The sequence below is a fragment of the Triturus cristatus genome, chromosome 5_2, assembly GCF_964204655.1.
Source record: "Triturus cristatus chromosome 5_2, aTriCri1.1, whole genome shotgun sequence".
In the NCBI taxonomy this organism is placed as follows: domain Eukaryota; kingdom Metazoa; phylum Chordata; class Amphibia; order Caudata; family Salamandridae; genus Triturus; species Triturus cristatus.
Window position 1 is genome coordinate 796398110 of NC_140588.1, and position 18589 is coordinate 796416698.

General features: G+C 41.8%; 1 protein-coding gene across 21 annotated transcripts in view; it reads right to left on the reverse strand.

Annotated features, from left to right (window-relative positions):
* The window catches only part of MAP7D3 (MAP7 domain containing 3), a 1121308-nt gene that overhangs the window by 337977 nt on the left and 764742 nt on the right, over positions 1 to 18589 (reverse strand). For all 21 annotated transcript variants that reach the window (XM_085607948.1, XM_085607945.1, XM_085607942.1 and 18 more), the window contains one exon: positions 8412 to 8465. In XM_085607948.1, the coding sequence (XP_085464074.1) occupies positions 8412 to 8465 (54 nt within the window). The remainder of the gene's footprint in view (positions 1 to 8411; positions 8466 to 18589) is intronic.

Below are 18589 nucleotides of genomic sequence, written 5' to 3' on the forward strand. Positions count from 1 at the left end.
CTCCTACATGGTTTCTAACCCTAAGCTGTGCCGAGTACGCTTGGGATGATTTACTGGATTTTCTAAGAGAGGCAAATTCAAACATTAAAAACATTGAATACAAGACAGCTGGAGAACTGTGCTCATTGGATCCAGTTAATGTTTGCAGATATTTCAATCATAGATTTGAGGCTATGATGTCCTTCATCTGCAATAAAAAAAATCCACCTCTTGGCGAAGTAGTGGATTTCTTTTGGAGAAAAGAGTACCAGGCAAGAGGTGCTCCTCATATTCATATGCTGTTGTGGATCAAGGATGCCCCAAAGTTTGGAACAGATACTGATGAAGCAGTGTTATCTTTCATTGAAGAATATGCAACATGTGCTATACCTAAAAGCACAGAAGAGAAAAAGTTAAAAGAGCAAGTTTTACGTTTCCAAAGTCATCGGTGTGGAAAATACTGTCGACGGAAGTACAAGACGAAAGATAAATTCTACACAAAGTGTCGATTTGGATTTCCTAGACCTGTTCTTTCAAAAGGAAGAGTCAACAGTTTTATGTCAGCTGTGCGACATACTATAACCAGAAAATCTCCCAAAAATACCTACAACCTAAAAAGAAATGAAGAGTCAAAATTTATAAATGACTTCAACCCAGTCATTTTATCCATGTGGAATGCTAACATGGATATTCAGTATGTGGCAGACAATTCTATTGCTGTTGCTCGGTATGTGACATCTTACATCACTAAATCTGAGAAAACAGAATTGAAGGAAATGTGGGAAGAGATTTCTCACGAGAAGACTGTCAGTAAGAAGCTGTACAGTTTCAGTTTAAAGATGTTATCGCATCGAGAAATTGGATCCTACGAATGCTCAGATAGGTTATCATCTGCAAGTCTTTACTCGAAATCCAGAAGAATAATTTGGGTAAGCTTAGGCCTTGCAGGAATGAGAAATCGGGTACTGAAATCTGTTGGAGAAATTGAATATTTGGCAGAGAATGACCCAGAAAGTACAGATATTTTGAAATCAAACATGTTGGACACATATTACCCAAAGAGAAGTCATCATCTTGAGAACATGTGTCTCTATGAAGTGCTGCAGAACTACATTTATTCACGGAAAGCCACAGAAGACATCAACAATGGAAAATATAAAGTCATTGGTGAGGAAGGATGTTTGGTGAAGCAAACAAAAGGAAGTTTGATAAATCACAGGAAGCTCAGTTGCGAAACTACTGACAAAAAGGAATTTTACTACTTGGCTCTTTTACAGTTGTTTAAACCATGGCGTTCAGAGGACGAACTACTGGGAGAATTTCAAAGCTATGAAGATTCTTTTAATGCTAGCAAAGACAGTATAGAATGCAGTACTTTCACAACTTATGTCCAAATGTTAAATGAAGAAAATGAACAGGAAGCAAAAATTGCAGCTGAAGTAACTAGAGACAGTTCTCAAGACAGCCAAAGTTCAGTAACACTTAGTCAAGATCCCCTAGGACAACCAATCATAGAAAATGAAGCTGGAGTTGCCATGACTGAAGTAGAAACGGGTATGAATCAAGCACAGGAAGATTCAATCGACTTACTAAATCTGGAACAACAACTGAATGAAGAACAAAAAGAAATTTATGAAGAAGTCATCAAAAAAATTGATCATGGATTACTACATGAAAAGAAAGAGTGCTCATGCACATCATTTGAACCAATCAGGATGTATGTGAGTGGACAAGCTGGAACAGGTAAAAGTTTCTTAATAAAAGTCATCAGAAGCTACCTACAGCAAAAAACAGCTTCAAATTTGTCTTGTGTGGTAACTGCTCCAACTGGGTTAGCAGCCTATAACATAAAAGGAATTACCTTACATCGCTTGCTAATGTTACCAGTGGAGCATGAGAACAAAATAGAATACCACAAGCTAACTGGAGAAGCATGCCTCGAAGTTTCAAGAGTGTTGAAGAAGATGCAAGTTCTCATTATTGATGAGGTGAGCATGGTTTCAAATTTAATGCTTGCCTTTGTGCATTTAAGAATGCAACAAATTCTTAAGAGAGACTATGACGTGTTATTTGGAGGAAAACATGTCATAGTTTTCTTCTGCAGCTTACTCCAGTTAAAGGACAACCAGTGTTTAATACTGTGACACATGAAGACACGAAGAAGTCATTAGGAAGCATTGGTAATGCGAATATTTGGTCGTTCTTTGAGTACAAAGAACTCACTACCAATATGAGACAAGCAAACGACGAAGATTATGCAAGTATTCTGAAAGATATCAGAATTGGACTACTCACAGAAGTTGGCAAAAAAGCATTACAGAGTCCGTTGCTACATAACTTATTTCCAAATGAAGAAATAGTTGCAGAAAAAATATACCAGAACATTGCAGAAAAAAATACTGTAATCTGCTTAATGCCAACACTACGTGAGTGCTCAATATTCAATGAGGAACTTTTGAAATTGGAAAATGAAGAGATTAAGAAAATGGAAGCAGAGGACAAAATTCAGCATGAAAGAATTACTTTTACATTAACAGGCAAACTGAAAAATAAATTGGATTCACTAGAGAAGAATATTTCCAAAACAGCTGGATTAGAAAAAAATCTATATGTTTGCATGAATTGTCGAGTGATTTTAAGGAGAAATTTGGATGTAGAAAAAGGTTTAGTGAATGGAGCTATGGGAAGAGTTGTGGGTTTTATTAATTACCAGAAAAAAGATGGAATTGAATGTTTAAAAATAAAATTTGATCAGATAGAAGAAGTTAAAGACATTTGTCGTTGTTCAGTTCGTTTCATGCTTGTGAAAGACTTATATGTACGTAGGAAGCAGTTTCCGTTTTCTCTAGCATATGCTGTAACTATTCACAAGTCTCAAGGATTAACTGTAGATAGTGCTTTTGTAAACATTGGTTCTACTGTGTTCAAAGAAGGTATGGCATATGTTGCTTTGTCACGAGTGAAAACATTATCTGGTTTATTTATGATAGACTTTGATGACTCAAAAGTTAGTGCTGATACAAACTGTGTAAAGGAGTATAACAGATTAAGAAGAACCTATGCTCCTCATTTAGGTCAGTATCCTGTGATTGAAAAACATGTTTGTCGGAAAAGGAGATTTGAGAATATCTGTAATGTGGATGAACAGAACAAAACAAAAAAGGACAGTGATGTGATAGCAAGGAAAAAGAAAAAGGACAGTGTTGAAGAGGTTGTTGGTTGCCATTTTGAAAATAGCTCTGGTGTCAACTGCTATGCAAATGTAGTGCTGAATGTTGTATTTTATCTTGAAAAGTTGCTAGAACAGATAATAGTAAATCATGGAAAAAGATTGTGTTCTCTGCTGAGTCTCCTTTATGAGAAGCTGAGTAATGATACAACTGAAATAGAAAGTGCTACTGATGTTAGAAATCTTTTAGATGTATGTTGTGGTTCTACACAGTTTAAAGAAAATGTCCAGCAAGATGCTCAGGAATTCTTAATATATATTTTGAGTGTACTAGAAGATGAAGGAGTAGAAGTAGAAAACTTATTTGGTGTCTCTTACAAATGGGAACATTGCTGTGAAAACTGTATGAACACATGTAGTAGTAATGTTGATTCAGAAAGGTTCATATTTTTACCATTACCACAAAGTAAATCAGTGACTTTTAGTAAATTAGTTAAAGATGCCAATCACAACATGGAATGTTCTGAATGTAAATCAGACATGTTTTCTACATTATTTTTACAGAAATATGGTCAGTATGTAATTTTAATGATGCAACGTTGTAGAACTGATGGTTCAAAATTGGACACTTTAATAAAGAAGTTTACAGGACAGCAATTATCAATTTCTGGAAAAACTTTTGTTACAGTTGCAATAATTTTTCATGAAGGACCTACTGTAACTTCTGGACATTACACAGTTTATCTTAAATGTGAAAAAGGCTGGACACTGTGTAATGATTCCCAATTGATTTTCAAGCAACGTTTGCCTTTTGATTTACCCAATTCTTACTTAATTTTTCTGAAACCTAAATTTTGAAAACTAAAAACTGCATCTGAAGAAAGCATTTTTTGTATTTTTAAAGGATTATAATTGAAGATATCACTTAAAAAGGATTTTGAAATTACTATTTGGCCTAAAGGAAAAGTAATAAAAACAATTGTGGACTCCTTTGACAGAAATTATTTTGGCATGTGTGCTTTTGCGACAAGGTTTAAAGACGGTTTGTCTAGAAAATTTTTATTCATCTAGAGAAGTACTTGTAATATATATGTAATATTTCTAACAAGGTATATTTTAGTGAGGAAAGTTTTAGGGCTTTTTTTAAGCAATCTTTCAGATTGTTTTTTTTTTGCCCGCTGTTAAATGATGAATACAATTGTTTTCACTATTTTAAGTGAAAAATAAAAAATTCTGAAAACAGCAAAAAAAGGGCAAAAAATTGCTTAGTAAAATATGTAAAAACATGTAATGCTTTTTGTAATGTATGATTGAATATTAATACTTTTTTCTTTTTTTGCAGAACTGGAAAGAAAAAATAAAAAAATAAATTCTGTTCCCTTGCAAAATACTTAATTTTTTTTTTTTTTTTTTTTTTTTTAAATAAGTGAAAAATATTAGTATTACTCAATCCTCCCTTTTCATGCTTCCATTTCTTCACCTCTTTATGAACAATAAATTTTTTTTTTTAAAAATAAAAAATTTAAAAAACACCCTTGGGTGCGCGCACCTAAAAAAAAAAAAAAAAAAAAATCCCTCAAAATTTTTTTTGGGGGGTTTAGTTTATAAGTGGCTCTTAAAAGAGCCCTTGAGTTAATGGAGGGAAACAGGAAGAGAAAAACGAAAAAAAAGAAAAAACATCTATGGCCTACTTGCACTCATGGGCATCAAATTTTCTCTGAATGAGATCAAGACTGGTCTCACCCACAGAAATAAGTTTACCGCAATCAGTGCAGCGTGTGGACAACCTAGCCAAACAAGGTGGTCCAAAAAGAGGTGTGGAAGAAGGCAAAGGCACCACTGCAGAAGAAGTGCTCGGCTGAGCTGCCGAAGATGTGCTCGGCTGAGCTGCTGCAGATGTCGTCGGTAGAGCAGGTGGAGGGTTTGCTCCAGAAGCTCGACGAAAAGTCACTGGATGCATTTTGTCAACATGCCTCAACATAGTGTGAATGCTAAAAGAATATTTCTTGTTAGGATTCCCACGTGACAAGACTTTTTGACAAAGTACACATGTAACTTTAGGTGCATTTACCTTTTTTTGTCCCTCTGGAAAAGTGAAAAACTGCCATATAAAGCTGTCTTTCTGCTTCCTGCTCCTCTGCCTCTCAAGTGTGTCCTGGTCACTGTCTGAAGATGGTTGCTGTTCAGCCATTGTATCTCAACAACAGAATAGCTCCTTCTCCAAAAGAATCAGAACTAATAATGAGGGGAGTAGGTGTGGTTTGGGAAGAATCTGGAACTGAAAGTACTTCAAACCAATCAAAAGTGATGATTCTTGATCACATGACTTGCCATGAGGGGATTGGGTGTGGTGTTGAAACAATCAGAAACTGAAAGTAATGATAACCAATAAGAAGTGCTGTTTTATTATGCATATACCCCGAGGTGCGCGCACTGCGCAAGCTCCGAGCGTGCACCTCGTGATTACGTATGCGCGAACGCGTAGGAGCGCATGTGCATACGTCATATGCGCGTACGTAGCGCGCATACGTTGAACACGCGTATACGCGACCGTTATTGCGCGTAATTTTAGCGTATGCGGAAGTAAACCGCGTGGACCGCGTAGGACGCACGCACGCATGCGTACGTACGTACGCATACGTACTGGGTGCGCGCTCCCAGCGTGCACTATAACGTATATTTGCGTACGTAAATAACGTACGGCGGTATTCATAAAAAACGTACGAAATTGTACTAGGAGCGCGCACCCCAAGAATTTATATATATAAAAAATAAAAAGTGGAGAAAAATTCATTCCAAAAATTAAAAAAACTGTTCAACTTTATCCTAATTGAAATTTAAAAAAAAAAAGCAAAAACAAATAGAAAGATACAGATAATATATAAATGAATACATAGGAATTTTATTTTTAATATAAAATTCTTTTTTTAATTAAATAATACAAAAATTAGCATTTAAAAAACCGTACAAATTCACTGAAAAAACCAAAGGTTTCACACACGTTATAGTTAGGAATTAGCATTTTAAAAACCTTGCAAATTCACTGAAAAAACCATAGGTTTCACACATGTTATAGTTAGCTGGACATTTCACTCGTGAAAAACCAATGAAATTCCCCCGTTATAGTTAGTTCAGGTAACTATAACTCGCGCCCCCGCAATGCACTGCTGATGACGTCACATATTACATCACTCATGACATGGTCAGTGACATCACTCATGACATCACTGATGACATCTCAAATGACATCACTGATGACATCATCCTTGTGACAGAGTGGCAGACCTCCTCTCACCGTAATATAACCTTTGATACACACATTCAAAAATAGAGACTAAAATTTTCACAAAAATGGACATACCAATACCAGTAATTCTAAGATCCACATACACATCCACTCATTCACCAACAGTCCTATACAGTCACTCATACATGTACTCACTCATCATATGTACTCATACACCTATACATCCTGTTACACAATGCCACTCATCCACAGAGTTACTGACACACAGTCACTCATGAAAATAAAGAAAGAAACATACATTTACTTGCATATACAGTTATACACACACACCAGCACACTTACTTCTACGGGAACTTACACATACTTAGTCTTTTAAACAATCACTTATAGAAACACACTTATTCATACAGGAACTCTTTCAATCTCTCACTCTCACATATACTCAGTTATATACACCAATAGTCACATATACTAGTTTAAAACATATGTAGTTACTCATAGAGACACTATTGAGACAGTCATTCACTCACTAACACACCCATGCACACACTCATCCACCCATACAGTCCTGCAGACATTCTGTCTTCAACACATACAGTGAGTCACTCATTCATGTACCTATGCAGTACGTAATACCCCCCACCGAACTATACACACACACACACTAATACTAAAAAAAACAACTAATAACATATATAAACACCCATGTAGCTACTCACCAACCCATGCAGCCACTTATACACAAAGTGAGAGACTGATAAAGATATTTACATATTTAAACATTACTCAGTAAGCCATGTATTCACTAAGATACACTTAATCAGTCAGTTATACAATCAATTTTTCAAAAAGAAATCATCCATTTAGACACTTATATACCCATTTATTCTTCCATCATCCGTGAGATATACATATAAAACATATTTAATTTTCAGAAAAACACACATTCACTTGATGATGTCATCAGTGATGTCATTTGAGATGTCATCAGTGATGTCATGAGTGATGTCACTGACCATGTCATGAGTGATGTAATATGTGACGTCATCAGCAGTGCATTGCGGGGGGCGCGAGTTATAGTTAGCTGAACTAACTATAACGGGGGAATTTCATTGGTTTTTCACGAGTGAAATGTCCAGCTAACTATAACATGTGTGAAACCTATGGTTTTTTCAGTGAATATATATATATATATATATATATATATATATATATAAAAAACACCAAACTCTCGGAAGCAGACCCAAAATGCGGTGAAGAATCCAAATAATTTATTTAAATATAAAAAACACCATCGCCGCCATAAATATATATAAATGTCTGACCGCCTTGAGAATCGACTCCAGGGTTTGTAGGGGTGTCCTGCTCATGCAGGGGCACCCACACACTTGTAACCCAGCAGCCTGCCTTCAGGAAGGATTGAAAGGCATGTCTTGGCGGTGACTTGTAGGTTTTAAGTGTAGTGACCTCAGATATAAGAAAACCTATATCCGTCATAATTGGTGCTAGCACCAGCTTACCCAGGCTGCAAAGGCAGGCCTGTAGTCACAGTTTGAGTGGTCCCTCGTGGATGGTACAATACATGCTGCAGTCCATCAGAGACCCTTGGTGTACCTATGTTCTGGGTACTTTATTATCATATAATAGGGACTTATAGGGGTACACCAGTAGCCAATTGTGAAGGTACAAAAGTTCTTACCAATTCAAATGTAGGGAGGAAGCACAGTGATGGGGGTCCTGATTAGCAGGATCCCAGTCAGACTAGTCAAAAAACATACTGACACCAGCAAAAGTGGGGAATAACCATGAAAGCAGATCCTACTTTCCTAAACAAATTGAATTAGTAACTATGGACAACCATGTAAAAAAATGTCATGTTTGGATCAGGATAATAGTTATATTTACAGAAAAACCAATAAAGTGTTTTTTAAAAACACTTTGGGGGAAAAAAACTAATAATTGAAATGTTGTAAGTTCAATATGTAAACCAATGCATAATTGTAAAAATAAACTTACTTTTCCATCCATGTGATCTGTCTTTCTAGTTCTTTTCATTATTTCTTCAATACGCTGAAAGAGAGTTAAGGAATTGTTACTACTACTGGAACTGTTCCCTTTTTCCCTCACATCAATGATTTCAGCGTTCACTTTCTTTAACTTTCTTTTTCCTTTTAGATTGAGATGACTAAATCACGTTCCTGAATACTAGGAGATGGCTCAGTGATTTACATGCTTACCATTGATATTTGCATTTGCAATGATTATTACATCACAAATAGCAAAGCAAGGCCACTTACTGTACCATACTTTCAAGGTTAGTAAACCCAGTGCATTTAAAATGGAAAATATTAACCTCTGTAATTAACAGTGCTTAGCAATGACAGAGGTTCAGCGTGAAGGTCTGTACAAAAGAATGTTTACTGTATAAGATGTGTCTTTTTTTCTGAAGTACTAGTTTTCCTCTATTAGCATTTAAAACAGTAAATCTTGACTTTGAAGTCAGCAAAGACGTTGTTAACCATTTATTTTCCATGCTGTTGTCGGGCTTGGCTAGCCTTTTGATTTTAGGGGCAGAAGGGTCTTTAGCTGTGCTACGAGCGAAGTTGTGCGTTTTGAGCATGCACACCAAGACTGTCTTCACAAACCTAGAGGTGGACTCGCAATGATCTACAAGCACACCATCAAATGTGCCACACCTACAGACTGAGACACCGTTAGAAATTGGGTTTCTGGTTGGCAGAGGTATGCACCCTGTCCTAGCAGGAATAACAATCCTAGTCAGGGTAAGTCAGATACACACCACAAAAAATAATCCACACCAGGTTCAAAAGATGGAGTTTAATTTAATGAACAAACTAGACTAAAATGGCAAAAATCCAGTAAGTAGAACCGGAGTTATGAATTTTTAAAGAATATCTGTAAGGAATATGCTACTTACCAGTATGCATCTGTTCTTGGCATGTAGAGCTGCAGATCTACACACTTTTGCATAGATCGCCATCTGGTGTTGGGCCCGGATGTTTGCAGTTTGTTTTTCCTTTTGGAAAGTCTTTGGAAGTCACGAGGTCGGTGACTCCTCCCTTGGTTCGTATTGCGCATGGGCTTCGGCTCCATCCTCAGATTGTTTTTCGCCAACAGGGAAAGATGGAGCGTAGTAATAATAGTGAAGAAACCCATGTGTGTTGTATCTAAATAAGATAGACTGGAACAGATACAGTTAGCCGGGGAGGCGGGTGGGCGTGTGTAGATCTGCAGCTCTACATGCCAAGAACAGATGCATACTGGTAAGTAGCATATTCCGTTCGAGGCATATGAGCTGCAGATTACACACTTTTGCATAGACTATATAGCAGTTCCCAACCCTAGCGGCGACCACCAGTATCTGTTGCAGTGGTTTGAAAAAGTGTTTTTAGTACAGCCTGGCCCACACTAGCTTGTTGCTTGGTTTTCCCATCTACACAATAATGTTTAGTGAAAGTGTGCGGTGTTGACCATGTAGCTGCTTTGCAGATATCATCTAATGGGATGTTCCCTAGAAAAGCCATAGAAGCCCCTATCTTTTGTGTAGAGTGGGCTTTAGGGGGAACAGATAGCGTGCGTTTTGCCTTGTGGTAGCAAATCTGTATGCATTTTACAATCCACCTAGCTATCCCTGATTTAGAGATGGGGTTGCCTTTATGTGGTGGAGAGAAAGAGACAAACAGTTGTTTTGACTTTCTGAAAGGTTGTGTTCTCTGGATATAGTAAAGTAAGGCCCTTTTAACATCCAGTGTGTGTAGAGCCCTTTCTGCAACAGTTTGAGGTTGCGAGAAAAAAACCGGTAATTCTACCGATTGGTTTAGATGAAAGGGGGAAATGACTCTGGGTAGGATTTTTGGGTAGGTACGGAGGACAACCTTGTTAGGGTGCATTTGGAGAAAAGGTTCTTGTATAGTAAGTGCTTGTATCTCACTGACCCTTCTAAGGGAAGTGATGGCTACAAGAAAAGCTGTTTTCCATGTGAGAAATTGCAGTTCACATTTATGCACAGGTTCGAAAGGCGCTCCCATTAGCCTTGTGAGAACTATATTTAAGTTCCACACAGGTGAGGGTGGTACTCTGGGGGGAATTATTCTTTTTAGGCCTTCCATGAAGGCTTTTATGGCAGGCACTCTGAAAAGTGATAGGTGCTGTCTGTTTTGTAGGTAAGCGGCAATTGCTGCGAGGTGTAGCCGAATGGATGTATATGCTAGGTTACACCTTTGTAGATGGAGTAAGTAGCATATGATGTGCTGTATACATACGTCTAGAGGGTTGATTGTGTTGTTATGGCAATAAACAACAAATCTTTTCCACTTTGCAGCGTAGCAGGCTCTAGTGGTAGGGCATCTAGCTTCTCTGATGACGTTCATACAGTCAGGGGGAAGGTTAAGGTATCCGAATTCTAGGATCTCAGGAGCCCGATCGCAAGGTTGAGCTGAGCTGGGTCCGGGTGTCTGATCTCTCCATGGTTCTGGGTTAGGAGGCATGGTGAGAGGTGTAACTTTTGGTGTGGCACTACCGAGAGTTCCAGCAGCGTGGTGTACCACGGTTGTCTGGCCCATGTTGGAACTACTAGAATCAGTGTGAGGGAGTGCTGTTGTAGCTTTCGCACCACTAATGGAATTAGTAGGAGAGGTGGAAAGGCGTACGCAAATTTGCCTGACCAGTTCATCCATATCGCATTGCCTTTTGACAATGGGTGTGGGTATCTGGCGGCGAAGCTTGGGCATTTTTTGTTTTCGTGGGTGGCAAAGAGGTCTATGTGTGGATGCCCCCACATCTGAAAGAACAGGTGAAGAACCTGAGGGTGAAGTTCCCACTCGTGGATCTGCTGCGTCTGTCTGCTGAGCAGATCTGCCATGGTGTTTTGGACTCCTGGGACATGTTGGGCTAGGAGAAAGATTTTGTGTGGAATTGCCCATCTCCATATGCTCTGTGCTAGTTGAGAGAGCTGTGGAGAGTGTGGGCCACCTTGTTTTTGAATGTAGTACATGGCCGTCATGTCTGTGCGAATAAGGACGGCCTTGCCTAAAATCTGTGTCTGAAAGGATTTTAGGGCTAGAAAGATTGCCAGTAACTCCAGATGGTTGATGTGGAGTAACTTTTGTTGCGGCGTCCATGTGTCCTGCACTGTGAGGTGTAGTAGATGAGCTCCCCAGCCGGAGAGCGATGCGTCTGTTAGGATTATTTGTGGAACCGGGTCCAAGAACGGTCGACCTCTGAAAAGATTTGTGGTGTTCCACCACAGCAGAGAGCGATGGGTGCGACCGTTTACCAACACCAGATCTGTCAGTTGCCCCTGGGCCTGGTTCCATTGGCGCGCTAAGCACTCTTGGAGTGGACGCATCTGGAGTCTTGCATTAGGCACTATGAAAATGCATGAGGCCATCATCCCTATTAGTTGCATAAACACTCTTGCTGGGAGAGAGTGTTGAGGTATGAATCTTTGACGCAAAGCCCGAATGCTTGCAATCCTGGCAGGATTGGGTAGGCTATGGCTTTTGAGGTGTCTATGGTGGCACCGAGGTATTGCTTTGTGTGGGATGGTATTAGCTGGGACTTTTGGTAGTTCACCGTGAAACCTAGCTGGTGAAGTAGTGATGTACACATTGGTTGTAGGACGTGGCTTTTATTAGCCAGTCGTCCAAATATGGGAAGACGTGAATGTGCTGTCTTCTGAGGTGTGCCGCCACTACTGCTAGGCACTTGGTGAATACCCTTGGTGCTGTTGTGACCCCGAATGGGAGCACCTTGAACTGGTAGTGTTGCCCGTCCACTACATATCTGAGGTACGTTCTGTGAGCATGGTGTACTGGAATTTGAAAATATGCGTCTTTCAAGTCCAGTATGGTGAGAAAGTCGTTCTGGGAGAGGAGAGGAAGTACCTGCTAAAGTGTTACCATGTGAAAATGGTCCGAATGTATGTATGTGTTTATAGGCTGGAGATCTAAAATAGGTCGTAGAGTCTCGTCTCTTTTCGGTATCAGAAAATATAGGGAGTAGACCCCTAAATTTTGCTGACTGGTGGGGACTTGTTCTATTGCATGTTTTTGTAGGAGGGAGATTACCTCCTGTTTTAGTAACGTGGAATGTTCTTGTGACATTGGCCGTTGCCTGGGTGGAATGTTTGGGGGGGTAGATGTCAATTCTAGGCAGTACCCTGAACAAATAATTTGGGTCACCCATCTGTCTGAGGTGATGGTCCCCCAGACGTGAAGGAAATTTTGTAGCCTGCCTCCGACCGGAGTGGGATGGTATGGAGGGAGCAGGGGGAAGTCATTGGTGAGGCGGTGTGGCAGAGCGGGCGGTATTTGTTTTGCCTCTGCCTTTATTGTTATTGCCCCTATAGCCGCCTCTTTGATAACCCCTTGTGAAGGTGGATTGAGCAGGGGATTTGTAGTAAGTGGACGCGCTATCTGAGGAGTAGCCTTTGGCCGTGCCCCGAAAGGAAGAGCGGCGAAAGGAGCGCCTAGGAGGGTGTGACTGCAGGGCTCCCATAGACTTCGCCGTATCTGTGTCCTTCTTCATCTTCTCGAGGGCCTCATCTACCTTTGGGCCGAATAGATGTTCTTGATCAAATGGATGATTTAATATGGAGGCCTGTACCTAAGGTTTGAAGCCTGAAACTCTCAGCCAAGCATGGCGACGGAGGAGGACGCTAGTGTTAATGGCCCTGGAGGCTGTGTCTGCTGCGTCTAAGGCACAGCGTATAGAGGTGTTAGTTATGGTCTTACCCTCTTGAATTAATTCATTGGCCCTATTTTTGTATTTTTCTGGGAGATGGTGCATGATGGTTTCTAGTTCATCATAATGCGCTCTGTCGTATCTGGCCAATAGCGCTTGAGTGTTGGTGATACGCCATATATTGGCTGCCTGTGACGCAGTGCGCTTTCCTGACGCGTCCAGTAGCTTTGACTCTTTGTCAGGTGGTGGTGCTTCGCCTGACGCCTGGGAGTTTGACCTCTTCCGTGCAGTGGAGACCATTAGGGAATCTAGTGGTGCTGGCCCTTTGATATAGGCAGGATCTGTGGGGGCAGCTTTATACTTTTTCTCTATGCGTGGGTTAATGACCCTAGCCCTGACTGGGTCTTTAAAAACCTCTGGCGCATGTTTTATTACCCCCTTGAGCATAGGTAGTATGGAAGTAGACCTATGTGCGGTATCAAAGGTGTCGAGGAGGAAATCTTCCTCTACCGGGTCAGTGTGTAGCTCTACCCCGTGATAATGTGCCGCCCTCTGAAGTAGGTGGTGAAAACCTAATGAGTCTTCTGGTGGAGATGGCCTGGATGGATAAAGGTCATCTTGTGGGACATCTGGAATGTCTGGATTATTATAATTGTCCCATGGGTCTGGGGATCCTGTAGGGGTGGGGTCTTGTGGCACATCCCCTGGATTGTAATATGGGTCCCCCTGATCATCATGGTCTGGAGACGGGGTCGGAGAGCGATGAGGCAGAGGGAGGAGGTGGGGAAGGCACTCTGAAAGGGGAGGTAGCACAGTCTTTCCTCTTTGGAGGTGGAGGCGGAGCCGGTTTGTCCAAATGTCTCTTTTTAGAAGAGAGTGCCAAATGTCCAGTTTTTGGATCCTTGGTAAGTTTCTTTTGCAAGGGATCCGGTGTAAACAGTTCCTGAGACAATGTTTGTTTCGTCGGCGCCGAAGGTTTCAGGGCCGATGACTTTTTAGGCTTGTCCGTGCCGTGCTTTTTTGGAACCTCCGATTTCTTGGTCGGCGCCGAGGTAGGCTTTGGTGCAGGAGTGTCGGTGCCGAGTGTAGGATGGATTAAGCCACGCCCTATTTACAACACTAAGTTAGCATAAACAAGATAATTGTTAGCAAGCAAGCTTGTCGTTTCTGCTGCGCTGCACACGACACTGTTATGTGTTATTCATTTTAGAAATGCTGACTCGACTTTGCCTTACAGGATAACAAACTGTTGTTTCACATTCTTAACCGTGAAATGTGCCCTTGGTCTGTACATCATGCAAAGAACGAGTCTGGGTCACTAGAAGGTACAGAGTGTTGTGCTTAGATTGATCGTACCACTTCTTAGACATATCATACATGCAGCTGCCAATATCTGAAGGACAAGCGTCTTTAATATTGCAGAACAGTTTGGGTTTGCACACATTCGAACAGAAGAGCTGATGCATGAGAGAGCTAGCTGATCCTTTGATGTGATTCTACTAAGCTGATCTATACGGTATGGGGTCCCCCCTGTTAACCTAAGAGACCTTCTAATAGTCTAATAATAATAATGTATTAGATTCTAGAGAAAGGAGTGTGGCTGTATACCACTGTCATTATTAGTATGATTGCTCCTTTCATTTTGTATGGTATTGTAAGAATGCTTATGGTTCTGATCTGTACTGTTAGTCTGCTAGTGTTAGCCAAAGTACTGCATCTTAGGACGCGAGGTTTATAAAATAAACTCTTTAAACTTTACCGTGTCTGTATTATTATGTTGTGGACTAACAAATAGATACGAACAGGTATTTCGGATTCCCACCACTCCTGAGAAATATCTAAGTCGCTTGTTCTGGTTTGTCTATACATTGGGACCGCCTAGCTAGATCTAGGCTAACGAATGGGATACTAAGCTAGTCGGATAAGGGGTTCTGGGTTCTGAGGGGAGTTTTCTGGTACACCACAATTCTCTGAGGTCCTGGTCTCCTGCGCATAGTTCTGTGCATAAGCACAATCCCTGCAACATGGCGCACCTAACGTTTGGTCTTATACTCTGAGACGCTTTAGTAGTACTTGTGTTAGTCCACAACCACCCTCACTCTTGTTTCCGGATAACAAGAGTGAAAGTTTAACCTACCTAGGTTTTGACTATAGGTTCTTACAAGCTTGAAAATTAAAAAGGTTATAAATTTTGAGCCCAAGTGCTACTGTAGATATCGTTGTTACTCTTTAGGATGTCCTTATGGCGGTGAATATTCCTGCTCATAGTAGGGTTCCTCTGCGCGCTCATTTGAGGGCTTATGGGGTACCTGATGACGGGATGGCCGTGGTCTTTGTGGTCAGTGCTGATGCCACCTACCCTTATGAGTTGTTTTACTCATGGGTGACCTTTGAGGAGGTGGATACGGACGATAATTTGTCCCACGAATATACAGCCACGCCTGTACCTGCGGCTTATGCCCCATACAGGACACTAGAAATTCCTATTTCTGCCTGGCAGCATACAATTTGGTTTAATGGCGCCCTCCCAATGAGGTCGCATCGGCGAGAATGGGCCCGTTGTCGATTGCAGGGGCCACTTGGCCGGTACTGGCCGGATATACTCCACACCCACGCTACCCAACGGTGGGAGTGGGTGATTTACGAACACTACACACAGCCCTGATTACGGTCCATAGGGCTTTAGTGCAGTATGTGTCACGCTTAGTTCAGGTGGGAGCACCTGCGCCTGCTGGGCACGGGACAGATCACCATCACGCAGTGGTGATTAGCCCTGTTATGGTTAATGCGGTTGTCGGCAAGCGCCCCCTCAGTAAGGATGAATTTCCTTACTGGCTTGCGGAAAAATTTGATCAATTAGAAGCCGTGTTTCCTAACACTACACCTGTGGATAAACACAGGATACTCACCATTACTTTGCCGAAGCACCTGGTCCCTGAACTTGTTGATTGTGACAATTGGGGCAAGGTCTTTGCTGCGACCTATTCGAAGTGCTACGGCACTCCGTCTATGTCTGTACTACCCTCCGTCATCAAGAAAGTCCAAGAAAGTCATGGTGCGGAGGCAGCTATTGAGTTAGGATTAAGGCTTGTCGACAGTTTCGATGTGGTTTGTTCCATGGTGATGGGCAACCTCAAAGGAGATGCCATGCAGTTCCAAGCTGGTAATATGCTGGAACTTGTGGCTGATGCCGATAAACCCAGGGAGTTCGCAAAAATTATTGCGAAAGCCTATAGGATGGTTGGCCGTAGTGCCTTAGGCGTGAAACCCACCATCAAAATTCCTGATGTAGCGCAGCAAACTAAGGTGAGTTCGTCTACAAAAGACGAAAAGCCCAACTTTCCTAAACAAAGTTGGCGAGCCAAAAAACAAGAGAAGCAGCAACAGAAACAGGTTTCTCATCCTGCCTCACCCGTACAGTCGTATAGTGAACGCACTTATGATTTGCGCGATCGTGCTCATATTAAGTCGCCTGATAGATTTCAGGTTTCTGAACAACGCTCTCCTCGTTCTTCACAGGAAACATCGACTACACATACTGGTGGTGGAGAGCGTGGGAGAGGACGGGGTACTCAAAGTCGAGAAAAGCCCCGCCAGACTGACGGTAGAGCCAAGCAGGAAAACACTGCCAGACAACGTCCACCGTTTCAGAAAAAGAAAGTTGCTGCTATCTCAGCGAGATATGCCTCAGATGGTGCGGACACAGCTTCAGAACCTGACATGGGCACTAACGCTGCTAGACAGCGCGGCGGAAGTTACAGTAGTGCGGCAAGCATTGCGTCCATTTCTGGAGGCGACAGCAACTGACATTTATGTGACAGTTCAAACTGCTGATACTCGCGTAGCTCCCCCAGAAAGATTATTTGAAACATTGAGGGTGACATACAACGCAAAATTAAGGTGGTTTTTTGGGACAATCTTACGACCACCTATGATATTCTTTTGGCGGAGAAAGATTGGCCTCCGGCTTTCATTTTGGATGCTCCAAGGGGAGAGGAAGTAATTCTTCCTTCCTTTGGGCACGCAGTGCCCACGGATGAGTCTAATAGGTTAGCCGGGGAGTGGGCACAGGTGCTTGCACCTGCGTTATATCGTAATCAGGGTGGCTGGGATAAATGTTCTCCCAATCATGAGATTCCATTGCGGTCCGATCCCCAGCCTCAACCCCAATACCCCATGCGTCGCGAGGCAAGACCTCACGTCGCGTCCATCCTTGAACAATTGGAATATCAAGGAGTGATTGAGACATGTGTGTCACCCATGAATAATCCTTTATTCACTGTGACGAAGCCTGACAGGTCGTACCGCCTAGTTTTGGATTACCGGCATTTAAACTCGCATTGCCGGACGTGTGTGGTACAAAATACTCATAGTTCGGCTCTCGTCGATAGTCTTGTGAGAAAACGTTTCAAAACCACGCTCGACTTATCAAATGGCTTTTATTGCCATAACATAGCCCCTCATAGTTATGAGTGAACGGCATTTACTTTGGGTGGAAAACAAAAATTGTTTAAGAGGCTTCCGATGGGCTATAAAAACAGCCCTGGAGTTTTTTCCGCTCGCGTGGTCTCTCTCCTGGAGATAGTAGACCCGGAGGCATACTCGTATGTTGATGACATCTATCTGACAGATGACGAGTTGCTTCCACACCTTGCTCGTGTGGATAACATAGTGACTATGTTTGCAGACTTCGGTTACAAGTTTAACTTTAAGAAGTCCCACATTGCTGAGTTCACAGTGTTATTCTTGGGGTACCAACTCAATAATGAGGGTCGAGGCTTGGCACCGCACTTCCTTGAGAAATGCGCACGCCTTCATATCCCTACGACACTGAAAAAACTACAATCATTACTGGGCTTTCTGAATTTCGGTCGTTCCTACATTCCTGATTATGCCCAGCGTATCAAGACGCTTTATGCTTTGGTACAACCAACTTTTACCAGATCTTGCTGGCTGCCAGAGCATTCATCTGCATTGTATTCTTTGCAGACTGATCTTCTTACTGCTAAATTTTGATAACCATACCAACCTGGTCATTAGAATTGTTCCAGGCACGGAAGGTTTCACGTACTTAACGTTCAATGAGGGCGACACAGTCCCCATTGCTTACAAATCTCATCTGTACACTTCGGCTGAGCTGCGATTTTCCACTGAAAAAAGTCTTGAAAGCAGTTCAGATGGCGATCCTGAAAGAACGAGCGCTATCACAAGGAAAGCGCATGCTGGTGGTAACACCGTTTCCTGCTCTCGAAGCAGTCACTAAAGCTAGTGTACCGAATTCTAAGGCTTTGCATCCAAGGTGGATACAATGGGCGACCTCCTTAGCTTCGCCTCACGTTGAATACATCTTTGACGCGGCGTTGCAGACTCAGGAGAGTTTGGAGTATGAATTTGTTCATCCTGCTCCTCTGTCATTGCGCCCTATCGAGGAATACCATTGTGTCATATACACTGACGGGTCGGCGCAACCCGCAACTGGATCAAGGCAC